We start from the raw sequence: 20238 nt of genomic DNA on the forward strand, positions 1-20238 counted from the left end.
CTGACCGGACTCCTGTCACGTGTAGCTGGGTGGTGGAGGGTGCGGACTGCTAACATTTCCCTGGGGTGGATTTTCCCTCTCACTTATTTGAGACCTTGGTACAAGGGATAAGATTTTCTCTTTTGACTACTCCTCCTGTGTCTTGAGAATCTTCAGAGACCTAGTTGCTTCTTGTGATTTCCAGTCGGAAGCTTCCTCACAAAGCCACAGGGCCCAATCTCCCATTCTCTCCTTAGGCAGACTATAAACCAATGTAACTGATCTCCCTCTCTGGTTCACTGATAATTACTCCCTACTCCCCCACCCTCCACCTTTGCCAGTTCCTAGAGCTTGTTATACCTACCCCCTTAGGTCTGTAACCCCCCGCCCGCCTTGTCTTGGTTCTTATTTTGTGTCTTCCCCTCATAGCAGGGCCCTCGTGGTGCCTTTCATTTCCAAGATGTTATTGCCAGCCTCTCTGCTTTCTCACCGTACTGAATTGTGGAGAAAGATTCAGGACCAAGGGATGATGTTAAACCGGAAATGAAAAATGGCATTGGGTTTTGGGGTCTGCACAGTATTGGTGTCTACTTACTCCCAATACTGAGACTGGGAGATTAGAGAGGGAAGAAAAGTGTCGTTCTTTTATTTTAATGACTCTCATTTATGAAGTTGGTGCATGTATGTGTACGTGCATGTGTGTCTGTGTGTTGAGACATGTCCTTAACCTGTAGCCCTGTTAGGCCTGGAACTCAATATGTAGCCTAGGTTGTCTTTAGCCACTTTCCTGCTTTAGCCTGTGGGATTGCAAGCCTGAGCCAGTTTGCCTAGCCAGTGTGTAGCTGCTTCTTCGTGTTATTTCACTGGCATGCATTCTTCTCTCTCCTGATTCCTCTTTCTCCTCCCTATTTTTTAGGTGTAGTCATTTACCAGGGTTGTTATGAGCATTGTCTCTTCTCTGTTTACCTTCTGCCCTAGTACCTTCTGGCACCAGCCCTCATTGCCATGTAGATGACTCTCAAGCTTGCGTGTTTCTGCCTCTGACTCACCCCTTGGACTCCACTCCATATTTTTGCTGCCTGATATATATCTGTCTGTTGTGTGATACTACAGATAGCCTTATAAACCAAATATAATTTCTCCCTAAATTTTTTTCTATTTAATTATGTCATCATCATTTTCCTAGGTACCTCACTCTGAAGCTTTGATCGGTCCCTCCTCCTTTTCTCCAGGATCTGTTTCATCAGTCACCTTGCTCTGCCATTTCCAATGCACCGTCTTCTCTTGCTCCCATCCTCTGACTTCTTTCCCAGCTGCAGCAATCCTTCTAAGCACACACATTTCTACTAATAGGTGTGGCTTGTACATACTTGCCGTTGAATCACCTGTTCTAAGTCCTGATTGTTTTCCCATTATCTAGGAGTTAAGCTGTGGCTTGTGGACTTGGACTAGAAGTCCCACATCCTTTGTTTCTGCTCGTCCTATAATCCTTACATGCTCATCTGTTTTTACTTTATCTGGTGTTGTGATAAACACTATGGCCAAAGGCAGCTTAGCAGGGAGGGAAAGATTTTTTTCAGCTTATACTTCCATCATTGAGGGAAGTTAGAGTGGAAACCTGGGGGCAGCAACCATGGGGAAATGCTGCTGCTGGTTCATTTTCTGGCTTGCTCATAGCTAACTTTCTTATATGGCTGCCCAGAAATAGTTCCTCCCACAGTGGTCCTCCCACCTCAATCAGTAATCCAGATTATTCCCCCAACATGGCCACAATCCTGTCTGGTCTAGGCAATCCCTAAACTGAGGTTAACTCTTCCCGAGTTGTGTCATGTTGATGATAAAAACAAGCTAGCACATCATTTCTTTCAGTTTTGAGGAGTTATGGATATGTTTCAATTTCGCCTGGTTATACCCTGGATTTTCCAGTTTCCCTGCTTTTGTTTGTGTTGTTTTGCCCTGTAGTTTCCGCTCCACTTCTCTCTCTAGGCTCTTAGCTTACATAGTTTCTACCTGTTAAAAACATATGGAAGTGTGCTCTTTGCAGTGGAATGAGAACTGTGATGTTGTGCAAAGAAGGTGGATGGCTGTGTGCTGCCAAAGTGATACTCAAGGCATGCTGTAGTGATAAAGCGTGTTGCCCGACACTGTAATTTCATTCTTAAAGAAATTATAAGTACTAATAAATGTAAATGAATGTATAAAGAGAAAAATTTTTACAAAACTAAGCCCTATTAATGATTATCCTTGAAGAAAGGTAATAATTAAGAGATTTTAAGGTGATATTTAACACTTTAAAAAAATGATTGTCTAGTTCTATAGTAAGCAGAAAGATAATGCAAGTAAAAAGGTGTGTGAGGGGGGAGAGTCCAGTCATACCTGTGTGTTCTCCTTCCTAGGTCCTGTAGTGGCCCGTGCTCTTGTTTGTGCCCCCCCCACCGTGTGATGTTCGCATCAGTGCTTGGATTGAATTTGACTGTGGATTTGCATTGCCTTATTTTTGTTGTCCCTGAATCAGGAGTAGTCTGTGCCATTTGAATTCTTGTGCCCCTGAAGGACTCAGCCTAATGCCTGTGATCAGCGGTTGTTCTGCAAGAATTTGTTGAATAGGTTGCCATGCCCCAGGGTGTATCTGGGTATTGTGGTCCCTTCACACTCATGTAGTTTAGGAGGGATTAAAGACTCTGATCTTTCTCTGGCCAGAGCTATGTGATTGATGGGGTTGATTGATGAACTTCTAATTCTTACTTTGCTTCCTGAGTAGAATCCCATTGATTATGATTGATAGGGATATAATTGGAAATCTCTGTATTTTTACTGATCTAGATGAGAATCTACTTGTATAGAGCAGCCTAGATGCTAACGTAGTATTAGAGTAATTTAGTTCAGCAGTCCCTAAAGATTAGTAGCTGCAGGCTTGTCAGGAGGAGTGAGAGAAAGGCCTCTGACTTTGTTGGTTCCTTTTCATCACAGTTACCAAATAACCTGAGAGAAACAATTGTAAAATGGAAGAACTTATTTTGGTGTATGGTTCCAGCCAGATATGGAGAAATTGTGTTATTATTGGGTAAGATCTTTATGGTAGATAGTAGAGAGAGAAAAGGAGAGGGAGAGGATGAATATGAATGAATGAATAATGAATGAATGAATGAATATGAATACCTGGGCTAGCTGGTGATATCTTTCTCCTTTTATTTTTTAATTCCATCCAGGCCCCTAGCCTGTGAGATTGTTCTGCCTACATTCTGGATTGGTCTTCCATTTAGTTGATCCTCTCAGGAAATACTTACACAGATATACCACAAGGCAGGGCTCTTGTAAAATAATAAAATGAACATGTGCTTTACTAATATTTTAAGTGCTTTTCCATCCAAATAAATTTGGCAATAAAGTTGGCCACCACAAGTCTACCCCTTGTCAACTGAACACCTAAATATATTTCCTTATATCATAATTTTCACTCTTACCTCCAAAATGTTCATGTCTCGCTCACAATGTAAAGTGTGTTCAGTGCATCTCCAAGAGTTTTCATAGTCTTAATCAGTTCCCATATTGTTTAAACATTCTCTATGATGTGCGGGCAGTGGTGGCACGAGCCTTTAATCCCAGTGCTGGCTTGAAAGACAGAGACAGGTGGTCTCTGAGTTCAAGGTCAGCCTTATCTACAGAAATCCACAGAATGAGTTCCAGGACAACCAAGACTACACAGAAACCCTGACTCAAAAAACAAAATGAAACAAAACAAAACAAAATCCTCTGAGACTCAAGGCAGACTCAACTGTCAGTCCCCATAAAATAAAAATCAAGTTTTATATTCAAAAGACACAATGGCCAGGAGACACCTCAAGTCTACCTTTGGTCTCCATGCTACACAATCACTCTTTTTTTTAAATATTTATTTATTTATTTATTATGTATACAATATTCTGTCTGTGTGTATGCCTGCAGGCCAGAAGAGGGCACCAGACCCCATTACAGATGGTTGTGAGCCACCATGTGGTTGCTGGGAATTGAACTCAGGACCTTTGGAAGAGCAGGCAATGCTCTTAACCTCTGAGCCATCTCTCCAGCCCTACACAATCACTCTTCACTTTATCTTTTGAGACAGAATCTCTCACTGAGCTTGGCACTCATTGATAGCCATCGAGATCCAGACTCTGTCCCCAACTCTAGGGTTACAGATTACCCAGCTTTTCACTATGTTTACTAGGTATCTGAAAAGCCTTCATGCATACATGATGTACTTGAGCAGCTTAGCTATCTCCCTGCCCCTTTGAAGCTCTGCTTATAGCATCTCTAACCTCAGTCTCCAGCCCTTTCCTAATTTGTCTTGTAAAACACTTTCTAAGATTTCTGCACCCCTATGTCAGTTATCATAGTAATGACCCCACACATCTCTTGTTCTAGTTTTCTGTTTTAATCAGTCATTCATTGCTGTGACCAAATACCAAAGAAAAACAAATTGTTAAGGATGGAGAATATATATTGGCTTATGGGTTCAGAAGCTTCAGTCATGACAGGGAGGTCATGATGGAGCAGAATTCACCAAGGCACAAGTGGGGGAAGGGTGTTGGAGAATCAACACAATTTGAATGTTGTGGTAGCTGGCTTTCTTCTTTTATCCCTTTCAAGCTTATGGTACCACCAGTATCCAGGGTGGGCCTCCCCCAAAATCACCTATATACTGGGCATGGTGGCATATGCTTTTAATCCTTATGCTTAGGAGGCAGAGAGTGGTGGATCTCTCTCTGAGTTTAGGCTATCTTAGTTCTACATAGAGGGTTCCAGATCAGCCAGGGCTATGTTTTGAGACCTTGTCTCAAACAAACAGACAAACAAACAAAAACAATTTACCATGTGCCAAAGGAACTGAGGTGCCTTATTATTTATCTATCCCCAATGGGGTCTCTACTGAGATTCACTGATACTTGCTTTATAGAGCCTCCAAGGCCAATCCTGGAGCCCAGACCTGTCTTTGTACTGAAAGACTTGTAGCACATAGTGAGACTTTGCTCTTTGAACTCCATCAGCTTTCTTGGAGCAGAACAGGGAGGGCATCGGTACAACTAATTAGACTTTGGTTGTTCCTGAGATACTGTCAGGGCCGCCATGTCATTGTCCGGCTCAGACACAGAGGGAAAGCAGTAGCAGGTAATGGAAAACTGATTTTGATTTTTAGACAGATCTAGATGAAGACCCAATTCTACCAGCCTGTTCTAGGCAGGCACCACTGTGAGTTGTGGGATGCAAAATGTCTGGTAATTTGGTATTGTTTTTGTGTATTTTGTAATTAGTTGTATAACCAAATAATTCTCATCTGTAAGATGGAAATATGTGTTCTATATAATTTCTGTGAAAATGGCTTAGACAGTGTATATATTAGCTCCAGTACCCGGCAGGGTGACTTCTGCTTTGTTCTCATCCGCCCTCTTCCTTTTTCCTTCCTGTACAGTCTCACATTCTCTGTACATACTGGGTTGAGGTGTTAGTGGCTTGGACTGATTTATTTATTAGCAAATGTGACCTCTGTCCCATCTAGAGTTGTCTTTTAAGGTCCTGGTAACCACTTACTAGGTCTGTGGGAGCTCTGTTTTACAGCAGTGCACTATGCTGGGGACACTGGAAAGAGTCACAGACTCGGGCAGGTTGGTGAACTTGTTGTTCCCTCCCTCCCTCCTCCCTACCTTCTCCCTCCCTCCTTCTTTCTGATTTATATGTATGAATCTTCTACTAGCATGTGTGTATGTATACCATGTGCTTGTTTGGTACCCAAGCATGTCAGAAGGTGGCATTAGATCCCCAGGAACCGGAGTTGCAGGTAGTTGTGAACTGCCATGTGGGTGATAGAATTGAACTAAGTGTTAGGGCCCGAGAGCCTCCCTAGGAAAGAACAATAGCCACGGATGCAATAACAAGAGTGCTTTATTAATTCCAACGTTGGGGTGGCACTTAGCAACCCCCAAAGAAGGTCACAATTTCCTTTTAAGCAGAGTTAGGGAAATTCCAGGGAGAAGAGCTTAATCTGGGGCTGATTGGTTTAGGAAAGATTCGTCTGGGACTGGTTGATGGGAGGTCCTAGTGGTTAGGGACCTTCCCCCCCTCAACAGCAGGGTAGGGAAAGCTATCTTTAGTTATCAGGAGACTGGGGGAGCCTGCTGAGCCAGCAGAAGGGGTCATGTGCTGCTGTTGAGCTGGTAGAAGGCTGTGGGCACCTCCTGATTGGTTGCTCCTAAGTTGTGGTTTTCCTGAGGACTGTCTGTTTAGCTCTGTCCCATTTAAGTGAATCAAAACTAAGGCCTGATCTCTATCTGGGCTACTAGGGAAACCTGTCTTGGCTCTGATCTGCCCCCCACCCCAGCCTCTCACTAAGGTCTCTACAAAAGCACCAAGTACTCTTAATTACTGAGCCTTCTTTTTAGCCTAGCTCCTTAAACTACAGAAAGTAATATTGGTCCTGTATGGAATTTCTATTCAGTTCAGATTTCTCTTTGGAAAGAATGGAATTGAATACCCTTTTACCCCTACTGTTAATATAACAAATCCCTAAGATAATTAATTTGTAAGAAAAGATTTATTTGGATTCATGATTTTAGAGAGGTTTAGCCTATGATGGGGTTGACTCCATTGCTTGGGGTATGTAAGGAGTAGCGCACAGCAATAGAAGCACACATGGAATCAAGCCACTCATTTCATTGCTGAGTAGTAAGAGAACGAAATTGGGCCTGGGATTTCACTGTCACTTTCAAGGGCATATTTCGACCCTGTCCTACTCTTGTGGTGGTGGTTGTTGTCTTTTGGTTTTTTGTTTTGTGTATGTGTGTGCATGCTTATTTTTGTCGTGGTATACATGCATGGGTTGAAGGTGGACATGGAGACCAGAGGCCCTCTTGGGTATTATTCCCCAAATGCTGTCCTTTCCTGTCCTTTCCTTTCTTTTTTCTTTTTCCCCCTTCCTTCCTTCCTTCCTTCCTTCCTTCCTTCCTTCCTTCCTTCCTCCCTCCCTCCCTCCCTCCCTCCCTCCCTCCCTTCCTTCCTTCCTTTTTTTTTGAGTCATTTTGCACTGGCCTGCAACTCACCAATTTGGCTATGCCGACTAGCCACCAAGCCCCAGGGACCACCTGTCTCTGCCTTGCTAGTGCTAGGACTACAAGCATGAGCCTCAGTGCCCAACTTTTGTATGTCGGTTCTGAGTTATCAAACTCAATTTTCTTTTTTTTTAGAGACAGGGTTTCTCTCTATAGCCTTGGCTGTCTTTTGGAACTCACTTTTGGACCAGGATAGCCTCAAACTCACAGAGATCTGCTTGCCTTTGCCTCCCAAGTACTGGGATTAAAGGTGTGTGCTACCACTGCCTGGCCAAACTCAGATTTTCATGCTTGCACGGTAAGCACTTCACTGGAGGTATTTTCCCAGCCCTTTTGTTTCTTGAGATATTGTCTCACTCTTTAGTCCATGTTTGTCTAGAACTCACTATATTTCTTAGTCTGGTCTTAAACTCATAGCAATCCTCCTGCCTCATCCTTCTGAGTATTTTGATTACATGTATGAGCCACTACACCTGACTCCCCTATTGTAATGGTATAAGTAAAATGTCGCAGATCCCTGAGTGGCAACAGGCAGCAAGCCATGAGGGTCAGCAGGTCCTGGGCAGGGAGTAGAGTGGTGGATGAGAAACCTAGAGGAAGCAGCCAGTCCCATGAGGAGCAGCAGCCATAGTGGGTGAGAGATAGACAGGCACGTCATGCTTTGGGGTTGGATATTTATTTAGTGGGTTATGGAAGGGAAAGGGGGGAAAGGAGAGAAGAGAGAAGAGCAGAGAGTAGAGACAGACAGACAGACAGACAGACAGACAGAGCGAGAGAGAAAGAGAGAGAGACAGAGAAAAACAGAAGGGGGATGGGGAGAACTGGAGAGAAGGGAACGAGACAGAAGCTGCCTCTTTGAGAGAGAGACAGAAAGGAAGAAAGCTCAGGCTGGAAGCAGAAGATTGGCAGATGAGGGGGGAGTGGGCAGGGATTGTCTCTTAAAGGGACAGTACAGATCATTACACCTATATCTTAAGGTTCCCCTACCTCTGATATTGTTACCTTGAGACTATGTGTTTAGGCCTCAGCCTCTCAGGGAGTATTAAAGATCTGAACCATAGCATCCATTTTTTCCAGCAACTTGCCTCAATTCATTCTGCTTTCTTTGGATATATGTCTTGGTGTCCCAATCTAGTGGATCATTCCTAGCTCCATATTGCAATAACACTAGTTAATATGTACTTTTCTTTTTATAAGGATGCCTTCTGCTAAAAAGGACTTTAAGAATCTTTTGGTGATAAGTATATATATATAAACTTCTTACATATGTACTAAGGTAGTTTAAACTGTCTATGAGTATGACAGAATACCTGATGTAATCTGGAGGGAGGATTGATTTTGGCTCATGATTTTAGAGGTTTTAGTCTATATTCCTTGACTTCACTGATGCTGGTTTAGGCAGAATATCAGCACAGAGGAACATGTGGCAGACAAGAAGGAAAGATGCAGAAAGGAACCAGGGACAAGATATAGCCTCAAGAACATGCCTCACCCCGACCTGTTTCTTCCACTGAGGTCCCACTTCCAATAGTTTCTAGAATCCCCTAAATAGCTAGTGACCAAGTTTTTAATGCATGAGAATACTTCCTATCCAAACCATAACAATGGAGTTGGGAGGGGGAACCGTGTGTGTGTGTGTGTGTGTGTGTGTGTGTGTGTGACCATCTTGACTACTTTCATTTTAAGACCTGAATATCTTCATAGCCAAGAGAAAAGGGGAAATAAGATGATGGACATAATTATAATCTAATAAGCAGTTAATAGTTATATTGACTAAGAAAGAAGCTTTTTTCACAATCCTAGTAACAACTGATATAGGAGCATTTTTATAACAGACATGAGGCCGTGTATTGGACAATGACTTCAACAACATTGTTTCAGAAAATGCAGGGATTTTTTTTATAATCTATTGCTTTTATAGATCTCTAATAAAATCTCAGAGCATACAAGAAATGATTCTAAAGATTTGTTTTTTTAGGGTTACAAATCTAGTGAGCATCCCATTTTCTTTTTAAGTTGGTACTGAAGTATAGTATCAAATTGCCTTAGCAGATAGTATGTTGTAGAATTGCCTTAGCAGAATAGGTGTGGAGGAGACCTGTCCTTTTGACTATCTATTTTTAAAGTATTTTTTCTGTTAGGTTGATTTTGTTGTTTTTTGAGATGGGGGCAGAAACTGATAATAGATTAAGATCGAAAACTTTAGCTGGGACTTGGCACAGTGCAGTTAGCCAGAGTTTCATCTCTCAAGACAACCTTATCCCCACTCCACGGCTCCGTATATGGAATGATCAATTTGTCTTCATTCTGTAGGTAAAATGGCAATGTGAAAATGAACTCATGTTGATTTTTTAATAAAAATTTCTCAGAAAGAATGTCAGAGGCAGAGGGTGGAGAGGAGAGCTGTGAAATGCTGTCTTCTGGACATGATGAGGTCTTTGCACTCAGAAGCTCATAGAAGCCATGGTTACCTGTACAAGACCAAGTCAGGCACATCCCAGCATGGACAGGGAGGGAGTCCTTAGTCCTCACCTCTAGCTGAAGAACTGTTGGCAGGTGATGGCTACTTAGGAAGAGAGAGTCCATTTTCTTCTGGTGGTGTAGCCTTTGCTAGGTTACTTATGCCCAGTGGGTGATCTCATACCTTTGTGCATGTATGTGACACTAATTGGACTCAGTAAGTTATATATTAAAATGCCCTGAAGGCAGGAGAGGGACTTTAGGAGTGGGATGAGGTAGAATGGAAGGGAGAAGTGGGGTGGATACAACCAAGACACATTGTACACATGCATACTATTATCAGAATAAAAAAATTTTAAAACATCTTCCAGCTCTGATAGTGCATATCTGTTACTCCAGCCAGTACTTGGGAGGTTGATACAAGAAGATCACCAGTTCAAGGCCAGCCTGGGCAATGTACAAGGTCCTGTCTTGTATAAACACCAAACAAAAGTCTATTAATTGGGGCTGAAGAGACAGCTCAGCAGTTAAGAATGTATACCACTTTTACAGAGGTGGCTCATTATTGCTTGTTGCTGTGGGAATCCTTCAACCTTCTATAAATGACTTCTTCAGACTTCTGTAAATGGTCAAAGGGGGCTGAAGAGACAGCTCAATGGTTAAGAGCACTGCCTGGTTTGTCTGGTATGATATGAAAGGAGATAAACTGAGGTGTTCAGGAGACACGGACAGGAAACAGGTGGTGCAAGATGGAAGAGAGGTAATGCCACTTGGTAGAATATAGATTAATATAAACGGGTTAATTTAAGTTATAAGACCTAGTTAGGAGCGAGCCTTAGCTGTAGATGAGCTTTCATAATTAATAAGAAGTCTTCATGTCATTATTTGGGAGCAGAGCTGATAGGTCAGAAAAAGACTCGTTGCAAACGAATAATGTTGTAAGTGGAAAGTACTGGATACTTCTGGCTAAAGCTGCTGGCCCGGGCCAGGTTTTCCGCCTGGATTTCATGTGTGTTGTGTGGTGATAGCTGTCATGCAGGCTGTAAAGCTGAGCTAGTCACATGGCTGCCTCTGGAGGCCTTGCCTGCTGCTCTGACTTGCTCTCACAGAGAGGTGTGGGGAAAACGGTCTGGTAAAAATCTGGAGGTTCATTTGGGAAGATGTTTGGCATTCAGGCAAATATTATAAAAAATCAAGTCCACAGGCATTCCAGGAGTGTTAAATGACTTCATAGTTGAAATTTTTTTTTTAGATTTCAGAAATGTCAAAGAAATATTGGAAAGCATTCTTGTCAATTACAAATTGGACCCTTATAAACTTTCATAATTTTTTTCCAGCACAGCAAGTTAGCTAAGTATCAGAGACACAAGAGTACATAGTAACCCACAGGAACCAAATATCGCTTGCGTGTGTACCCAGAAATGCAAGTGTGGTGCAGAAAAGCACATTCACATTGTACAAGTGACCCTGGGCCACGTGTTGAGTATCTGCACGGGAGTCAGAGGGACAGAAGAAGTGGGGACATCATTCACGGCTCACCCTTTCCACACCGCCTTCCCTCCTCCCAAGGTGACTGCATGTTTTCCATCCCATTAGCTGGAGAGTTGACTGGGATGATTGGAATGGGATTTGGTTAATAGGCTCTGCAGGGGCACTGGGCCACCTCAAATTCCAGGGCATCTGTGGTTGGTTTGATACCTCTGTGTAGGACAGTACCCACTGCTCTGCCTTTGCAGGACATGTGCAGGTTCATTAGAGAGGCGTCTTTAGGAACAGTTCCTCCTGCTGTGTGGTGAGATGTCAGTTTCTGAGCTTAGGTGGCATGGTGGTTGCTAAAGACTAAGCAGTAAGTTCCTAAAGAGAATCTTTTGTGGATAGGTATCAAGATCTAACAGGAGCAGTTCAGGGAGATGAAATTTTGTTAGAGATGGAGACACATAAAGTATCTAAAAATGTAAAATATTGAATATTCTTAGGGATTGGATAATAGAAAATTTGGAGAGAGGGGATTGAAATAAGTGACACATATTTTAAATCATTTTGAAGCTGTTTAGAACCGATGAAGGATTTTTGTATATAAAGCTATTGTGTATTAAGCAACATGAAATTCTAGAAAAGTGTAGGGCATCTTAGAGCGTGTGTGGGAGGGGATCCTAGAAAAGTGTAGGGCATCTTAGAACGTGTGTGGGAGGGGATCCTAGAAAAGTGTAGGGCATCTTAGAGCGTGTGCGGGAGGGGATAAAGAGCTAGAGTTGGAAGAATAGCTTTGCTGCTTCTTTCATTGCATATTTGGGGCCACAGTGGACTTTGAGTAACTGTGGCCATTAGCCATATCAATTGGAAGGAAATTGGTTTCTTAGTTTGATTATAAATCTGATCTTTTTGACATCGTGTTTCTATGTTTTTGACTGTCCACCACCTGTCACAAACCCTAGAACAATCATTTACTCTTCTAAATGGAGGCACTCTGAGGTACTGTAGCACAGGGATTGAAGAGATTGATTGTGGGAGGGGACAACGTGTAAATGGCTGTATCATTATTAAGCTTTGCTGTCCCCTAGGATCTATATATTCAGCTGTTTTAGTGGCTTTCCACGTAGTGCATTTGACTTTTAGCTTCTGTTGCTGAAGTAATGGTAACACATTCTGTTTCCCGTTTGTTTATTTATGGTCTTGTTTTCTACCCTTGCAGAACTTGATATAGGTACAACGCCTCAGACATGTACACATTCTGGAGTAATAGATAACTCTGATTTTGTTACAAGGCAATAATTTAAGTTGGCAGGTTTAGCTGATAGCATAAAACACAAGAGAGAAATAGGATCTGTTTATAAATGTCAGCAGAACCTCTGAGAATGAGATGCTGCTTTGGCACTGACTCCAGGACTGTTGTTCTGTCTGATATGAAGGGAAATAAGCTGATGTCTGTGAGAATCTGGTCAGTCAGATTAAAATAATAGGATCGTAAATTAGCTGTTCCCTTTATGTCATTTTAAGTAACTTGCAGCTGTGACTAAGTAACAGGGAATTGGGCTCCTTAGAAGGACATGGGATCTAGATTTTTCTGGTAGGTCATGAGGTCAAAAGAATAGCTTCTAGTGAGTTCTCTTGGAAAGTTCAGTTTTCCAGCTCAGTTCTCCATGTGCCACTATGTCTGTTCTGGAAAAGCAGAACCTTAGAATGGGGGAGATTGTAAAGTTCAGATCCTTGGAAACTAGACCCGTGGAGGTCATTGAAGCGCCTGTCGCTGTGATAGCCATAGCCATAGAAAATTATGAATGTGGCACTTTTTTTAGTCATTTGCTAAAACTAAAATCAGTTCAGCATAATGGGGCATTGACATACAGGATCACCACCTCCCACACAGCAAATAAACATTCCTGCCTTACCTTGACATTCATTTCCCATAAACACTCCAGTGTTTATGTGGTGTTATCTTGTGGGTGTGTTTTATTTTCTGAGACGTGCTGTTACTGGTGTCTGAAGTGCTGGGGAAGTGGAGGGACTGCTGGGGCACTCAGGAGCGGTGGTTAGGGAACTAGCTTTAATGTTGAAGTCAGCACAAATAGAAACTAAGCACACTGTGGTTTCCATGTATCTCGGTGGCTGCTTCACACTCAGGAACTTTCTCTGATTGTTGCTTTCCCTCTTTAGAGCAGTTTGGCTGACAATCTTTGTTTTGAGATATCTCATGCTGTAGATGAAAAATAAGTTCTTGGGGCTGGAAGATTTTTAAAAGTCATGGTTGCATCCATCTTTCTCAAGGCAGAAGTATGGGGCTCTACTAGATTGATTAGAACACCGCACTATCAGAGGTCTTATGGATAATTTCCATAGACTCCCATTGATGATTTGTTTTGTTTTTCAGTAGGGATGGGTGCTTATCATTATTTATACACCAAAGATTCTTATTTCTGAAGGCAAGAGAGGATAAAGGGAAGAGGTTTCTATTTTTAAAATGCCTATCTGGTCTACTTGATATACTCTGTCTCAGAAACCAAAAACCCTGACTGGAGACTTGGCTCAGTGGTTAAGAGCGTTGTTGCTCTTACAGAGGGCCAGCCACATGATGGCTCACAACCATCTATAATCCTAGTTCTAGGGAATCCAACAGACATGCATATGGTGCACATGCATGCATGCAGGCAGAACATTCATGCCCATAAAGTAAAATAAGTAAAACTAAAACCGAACAAACATGTGTAAGGGCACATGCCTTTAATACCAGCACTTTGGTTACATAGGCAGGTATATATCAGTTCACAGACAACCTGGTTTCAGGCCTCCTGGGGCTAGACAGAGAGACCCTGTCTCCAAAACAAAAATCAATCAAACAAACAAAACCAGAAACCAACCAACTAATCTTCCAACCTCTTGACCTTGACTCTTACCTGACCACATCACTGCCAGCTGCCAGCGTGGGAACGAATCCACCTTCACTCTGACTTCCCTGATGAAGATTTAATGAACAGATTGGCATGGGAGACTGGGGCTGTTGAGCCTAGTCTCTGAGGACGACAGCTATTCCCAGATGGTCTGCACCTGCAAAGTCATAGCCCAGAAAGATACCTGGCAAGCACTTCATTGTAAAAATCCTTCTTATATGTAATCACTTGGAGTTATCTTTATTTATCAGGATGTGCTAGAATCTGTCTTAGTGGTATACGTTGATTATGACCTCTATATTCCGAGTCAGTCTTCATTTTAGAATGTACATATATTGTAGGTATATAACTAGTAATGGGCCTTAGTTATAATAGTTTATCTTTTTTTGTTGTTGTTATTTTGCTTTTCACTACAGGGCTTCTCCATGTAGTCCTGGCTGTCCTGGAACTCACTTTGTAGATCAGATTGGCTTGAACTCAGACCCGCTTGCCTCTGCCTTCCAAGTGCTGGGATTAAAGGTGTGTAGCACTGTGCTTTATTTCTTTTCTTTTTTTTTGATTACTCTCATGATTTATTAATATTCAGATTGAAAAAGGAGCCTCACAGCCTCAAGTTACGCTAATTGGCACATTTGCTTTATTTATTTACTTTTAAAACAAACCGGGTTTTTGAATTTTTTTAATCCTTTTTGTTGATTCCATCACATTGAAAATGAGGAAACAGAAGTGGTCTTGAATTCACTTAATATTTTGGACTCCTCAGAACGGAACATTGCACACACACACACTTGGAACAGAGAGAGAATAGAGAGGAAAGTGGACTCCCACAGGGCCACACGCACCAGATCAAAAAACTGGGGTACAGTGCAAGAATTTCCCAAGATGACTGCATCATCATTACCAAAAACTCGCCATAACAACACCAAGAAACAAAATGTTTAAGCCACACTGTTGGACTTGGGATCTTTCCTGCTTTTTTTCTTTTTTTAAATGTTTGCCACACAGAGAGAGGGGGCTAGTAGGTAGGAGAGGACAGGCTCACACTCGTGAGCGGGACAGGAGAGGAAACTTCAGAGCGGAGCAGAGAAAGGGTGGGAGAGACAGGGTTCAGGTGGGGGCAACATGGAAAACCATTTCTTAAAGTTCAGGCATGTTCTTGGTCAGCCTCGGGGTCTTCTTTACCCTCATCCTGTCGGGCACTTTCCTTAGGTTTGGCTTCATCTACAGCTTCTTTCTCTTCCTCGGCTTGGCTGCTTTCTGCAGTCTCCGTTGGAGGCTGGGCCGCCTTGGTGGCAGCATCCTCTGCAGCAGGAGTGGTGGCAGCAGCATCAGTGACAGCATCAGGCACGTCGGCTTGTTTAGGCTCCTCCTTGGCAGGGCCATCTTCGGCCTTGGAGGACGGCGAGTTATCAGTGGTAGTTTTATCGGCACTTTCTGTCTCAGCTGAACCGGCCTTCTCCTCTGAGGGAGCCACATCCCCCTCACCTTTCTTCTCCTCAGAAGGTGCATCTCCTGCCTTGCTGGGCTCGTCAGCCTTGGGGCTGGTGGCTGGGGCTGCATCGGTAGTAGCAGGGCCGTCTCCCTCCTTCTTCTCCACACCATCAGCAATGGGAGCATCATCTTTCTTCTCGTTTGCCTCGGTCTCGGCAGCTGGTGCATCGCCCTTCTTCTCGCCTTTGAGCTTTTTCCTTGTTATGTGTCCACGGAAGCTAGCCTGAATTTTGGTCGCAGCCTTATGAGCCTTATCTTCCGGTTTGACACCATCTTGCTCAATCTTTTGGTCCTCATCATTCTTTTCAACCTGTTTGGTTCTTCTCATACAGCACAGCATGGTGGTATCTTCCCCGGCCTTCTTCCTGCCTCCTCTCCTTTCCTCCTCTCTTCCTTGTTCCCCCCCCCCCTCCACCTCTTTTCTGCTCCTGTGCTTTATTTCTATAATAGTTTATCTTTTAATTTAAAAAAAAAAAACAGGTGGTGGTGGTGCAGGCGGATCTCTGTGAGTTTGAGGCCAGCCTGGGCTATAAGAGCTAGTTCCAGGATAGGTTCCACAGCTACAGAGAAACCCTGTCTTGAAAAAACAAAACAAAACAAAACAAAACAAAAAAGCAACAAAAACAATTTATGTCCGTTGGTGTTTTTTTCTGCATGTTTGTCTGTCTAAGTATGGTGGGTCTCCTGGAACTGGGGTTACAGACAGTTATAAGCTGCCATATGGGTGCTGGGAATTGAACCTGGGTCCTCTGACCAGTGCTCCCAACTGCTGAGCCATCTCTCCAGCCCCTATAACAGTTTATTCTAAGAAGCCCAAATGAATCTTTCCCAGTGAGAGAGATTAAACATTTGGTTGGTTGATTCTTTACAGCTACTTTATTTTTTCTTTTTAAAATATCACACACTTTATACTTTCACAGTTTTGAAGTAATTTATCTACTTGTTCATAAGAACATATATTTAACAGTATAAAATTCTCCCAAAATTAAATAAATGAAAATTTTATAATAATTACAGTAATAGATGCTTATTATTAAAAGTGATAACAACAGAAGCATAATTTTGAAAGCAAAAGTCTTTTAAAGTCCAGTTTTTTCAACAGAGATGACATGTTTGTGCATATTCTATTCAAACTCCATTTTAATTTAGTCGTGTATATTACTAAAAATTGAACCTAGTTCTTCATATACACTATTCACTATTCTACTATTGAGTTATAGCCCCAGTTAATTATTATAAAACTATGAACAAATATATACAATTAGAAGGTATTTGACTTAATGAGTAGATAAATTTCCTCATAAATTTTTATTTTAAAATTGTTTTTATATGGTATGTTTTAATCATACTCTTTAACCTTTTCAAACTCCTACCAGATCCTTCCTGGTTCCCTCCCTACCCAATTTCATATTCTTTTTTTCTCTCTCAGAAAAAAAAAACAAAATAAAAATATTCCCAAACAGAAATCAAAGCAAACTAACTAAAGAATACCATTAAGACAAAGAATACCAAAGCCAAACAAAAAGTTCACAAAAAACATCAAGTTCATTTTGCATTGGCCAAGTAGCCCTGGTCCTGGACCTGGTCCTGGACGGTGGTAGATAGACCCAGTGACACTCCATTGGAGAAAACTGATTTTCCCTTTCCCGTCAGGCAACAATTCCAAATAGCTTCTTGGTTAGGAGTAGGACTTTGTGTCCACTTCCTCTCTTTGTGATGGGGGTTTTGTCTGGTTTGACCCTGTGCAGCACTTGTGCATGCTGTCAGAGCCTCTGTGGGTTCATGTGGGCATCAGCCCTGTAGTGTCTGGAAGATGCATCTCCTTGGAGTCACCTCTAGCTCTTACATTCTTCCTGCCTCCTTCATAGATACCTCAGCCTTGGGAAGAGGGTGATGAAGACATCTCACTTAGACTGAGTGCTCTAAAGTCTCTTATTCTCTGTACACTTGTGAGTCCCTCTGTTAATTTCCATCTGCTGCAAGAAGAAGCTTTTTTTGGTGAGGGCTGAGCAAGCACTGATCTGTGGGTGCACTCTAAGTCATTAGTAGTCATTTTATTTATATCCCTTTAGCAGAATAATGGTGGTAGGTTTTCCCCTAGGGCCGTGGTTTATCTAGTCTCAAGTTCTTGGTCAGTTTTTCAGTGTCATTTATGGGTTTTATCTCATGGAGCAGGCCTTAAATCCAGTCAAAAAATGGTTGTTCGTTCCCATGACGTCTTGTGTTACCATTGCACCAGGGTGCCTTACTGGCAGGTCTCTGTTGTAGGTGGCAGGTTTATAGCCAAGATATTGATAATTACTTTTCTCTTTCAGTAAAAAGCAAAGTACATTCTAGCAACACAAGCACTGGTAGTAGGGATGAAGCTTCTAGTTGGACAAAAGCTTAATATCTCCATATTTGGTGATATAAGTAAGTTATGCTTTCATCAGTAGGATATTACCCATCATGTTATGGAGAATAAAGTAACCTTAGCACTAGCCTGGGATGTTTTCAGGGGAATCCACAGGACCTTTTGACCAATGATTCAACAACATGTACCCATTTCTGGCAGTACTGTTTTTCTTTGATAGCATAAGATGTCTGGTTGGGTCATTGTCTTCCTCATTATGTGGTGACACTATTTAAATTCCTGTCATTTATGTGTATGTTTTAGGGAACTTCTACAGCGGTAGGTTTCCATATGGCTTTTCAAAGGTCCTTTAGTGTTAGTTGTCCCTCCCCCATAGTCCCTCCCTTATTCTCAGAAACTTTAAAACCTTGCCTAAGTAAAGAAATAGAACTCTGGTAGCTGAGACTGTAGCTCAGTAGTTCATCAGATGCTTGGCATATGTGAGCCCATCGGTTAGATCAACAGCAATGAAAGAGGAGAGAGGGAGGAGGAGGGGAAGGGGAAAGAAGAGAGTCAGGAAGGGAAAGAACATTGCTAAGGGCTCCTGAATCCCTCTCCATGGCCATATGAACTATATCTCTCTTCCTCCAAGTGCAAACACTGTCCTTTTTTATTAGTTTTCTTTTGAATAACCACTTCTTTCCATTTTCAAGTAATTTATCACCCACATGTGATAGCTTGTAATTTAATGTTGCCATCTAAACGGCCATATAGATCTTAAGTCTCTGAGTCTGCATACCGACCCTATAGCCCTTTCTTTTTCTTACAGTTTGTTGGATAACTTAGGTCACTTCCCAAACTAAGTGATGCTTCCTGTTCCTGGTGCCCACCGTGCCAGCCTTCCCTGCCACTTGTTTTCCTCACCTGGGGCTCCCTCTAGTCCATGCTTTGTCCCTTTGGTGAGAATATGTGCAGCTTGAGGTCTTTTATTTTGTATGAAGTACATAGAGTTTTAGAAACTTTTTTGTGAGATTGAAGAATGATGATATTGGAACCTAAAATCATTTAAAATAAGGTTTTAACTGTGTTACTTTTTTATAAGGAAGGTATTTCCTCTCATATTTCATTACATACTGATACTGTTCATAAAGGAAAGGAAAAGATTCATGGCTTATTTTCTGGTTTGCCAATTTTGTTGTTTTTGTTTTTGTTTTTAGAGGAGGCAAGGGTCTCATTGTATAGGGTGGCTGTCCTGGAGCTCTATATGTAGGTAGACAGGCTGACCTTGAAATCACAAAGAATTGTCTGCCTCTACCTCTTGAGTGCTGTGTTGTAAGGAGGCCACTTGTTGGTTCCCAGCTGCTCAGCCCCAAAATAATCACACAGAAACTGTATTGATTAAATCAAAGCTTGGCTCATTAGCTCTAGCTTCTTATTGGCTAACTCTTACATATTAATTTAACCCATTTCTATTAATCTGTATATTGCCATGTGGCTGTGGCTTACCTGCTAAAGTTTCAGCGGTGGGGCTACATGGCTTCTCTAAACTCTACCTTCCGTCTACCAGCATTCAGTTTAGTTTTTCCTGCCTAGCTAAGTTCTGCCTTGCTATAGGTCCAAAGCAGTTTCTTTATTAACCAGTGATATTCACAACATACAGAGGGGAATCCCACATTAGTGCTGAGATGAAAGGCATCATGCCCAGCTTTTGTTTTTATTTTTATTAATTAATTAATTTGTGTGGTGTGTGTGTGTGTGTGTCTGAATACATGTCACATGTGTTCAGGTACCCATGGAGGCAGAAGAGGATTTTATAGGCAGTTGTGTGCCTTATGTGGGTGCTGGGAACTGAATTCAGGTCCTCAGAAAGAGTTAGTTCTCCAATCTCTTATGTCTTAGTCACTCTTCCATTACTGTCAAGGGACACCATGGCCAGGGCAACTCTTACAAAAGAAAGCATTTAACTGGGGGCTTGATTGCTCTTTCAGAGGTTTAGTCTATTTTTATCATGGTGGGAATCATGGCAACATTCAGGCAATCTGGGGAGTAGTAGCTGGGAGCTACATCCTGATCTGTGGCCAGAGAGAGAGAGAGAACATGAGCTTTAAAACTTCCGAGCCCACCCCCAGTTACATACTTCCTTTAACAAGGCCACATCAAGTCCTTCTAATCTTTTCAAACAGTGCCATCTCTGGAGACTAAGCATTCAAATATATGAGCCTATGAAGGTCATTCTTAGTCAAACCCTCTCACATTATGTACCAATTTTTTAAGGTACTGAATTGTTAACTAGTCATCCTCTGAAGAGTCCCTTAAGTTTTTTGATTCTTATGAACCCAAAGATTTAGGCATATTTCAGTTTATTTCATCACAGCTGCTTTGAAATGATTTATCCATTTGTTCAGCTATATGCACATGCATGGTGGAGACTGCAGCCAGGGTCTCACACATGCTAAGCAAATACTCTACCATTGAAGTTAAGATTGTCCCATCTTTGATCAGCTAAAGT

General features: G+C 42.1%; 2 protein-coding genes across 4 annotated transcripts in view; one reads left to right on the forward strand and one right to left on the reverse strand.

The window, feature by feature from the left end:
- The window catches only part of Sil1 (SIL1 nucleotide exchange factor), a 244442-nt gene that overhangs the window by 127109 nt on the left and 97095 nt on the right, over positions 1–20238 (forward strand). The window lies entirely within an intron of this gene.
- Positions 14521–15798, reverse strand: LOC148120024 (neuromodulin). Its single transcript, XM_087896157.1, has one exon. It carries the CDS (start codon positions 15735–15737, stop codon positions 15051–15053), a length of 687 nt encoding a protein of 228 aa, XP_087752283.1. The 5' UTR covers positions 15738–15798; the 3' UTR covers positions 14521–15050.

This window comes from Myodes glareolus, chromosome 13 (genome assembly GCF_982192425.1).
Source record: "Myodes glareolus chromosome 13, mMyoGla1.1, whole genome shotgun sequence".
In the NCBI taxonomy this organism is placed as follows: Eukaryota; Metazoa; Chordata; class Mammalia; order Rodentia; family Cricetidae; genus Myodes; species Myodes glareolus.

Excerpts from the sequence above, each read along its gene's own strand:
- LOC148120024 (XM_087896157.1), bottom strand. The coding sequence starts at position 15,737 with ATGCTGTGCTGTATGAGAAGAACCAAACAGGTTGAAAAGAATGATGAG.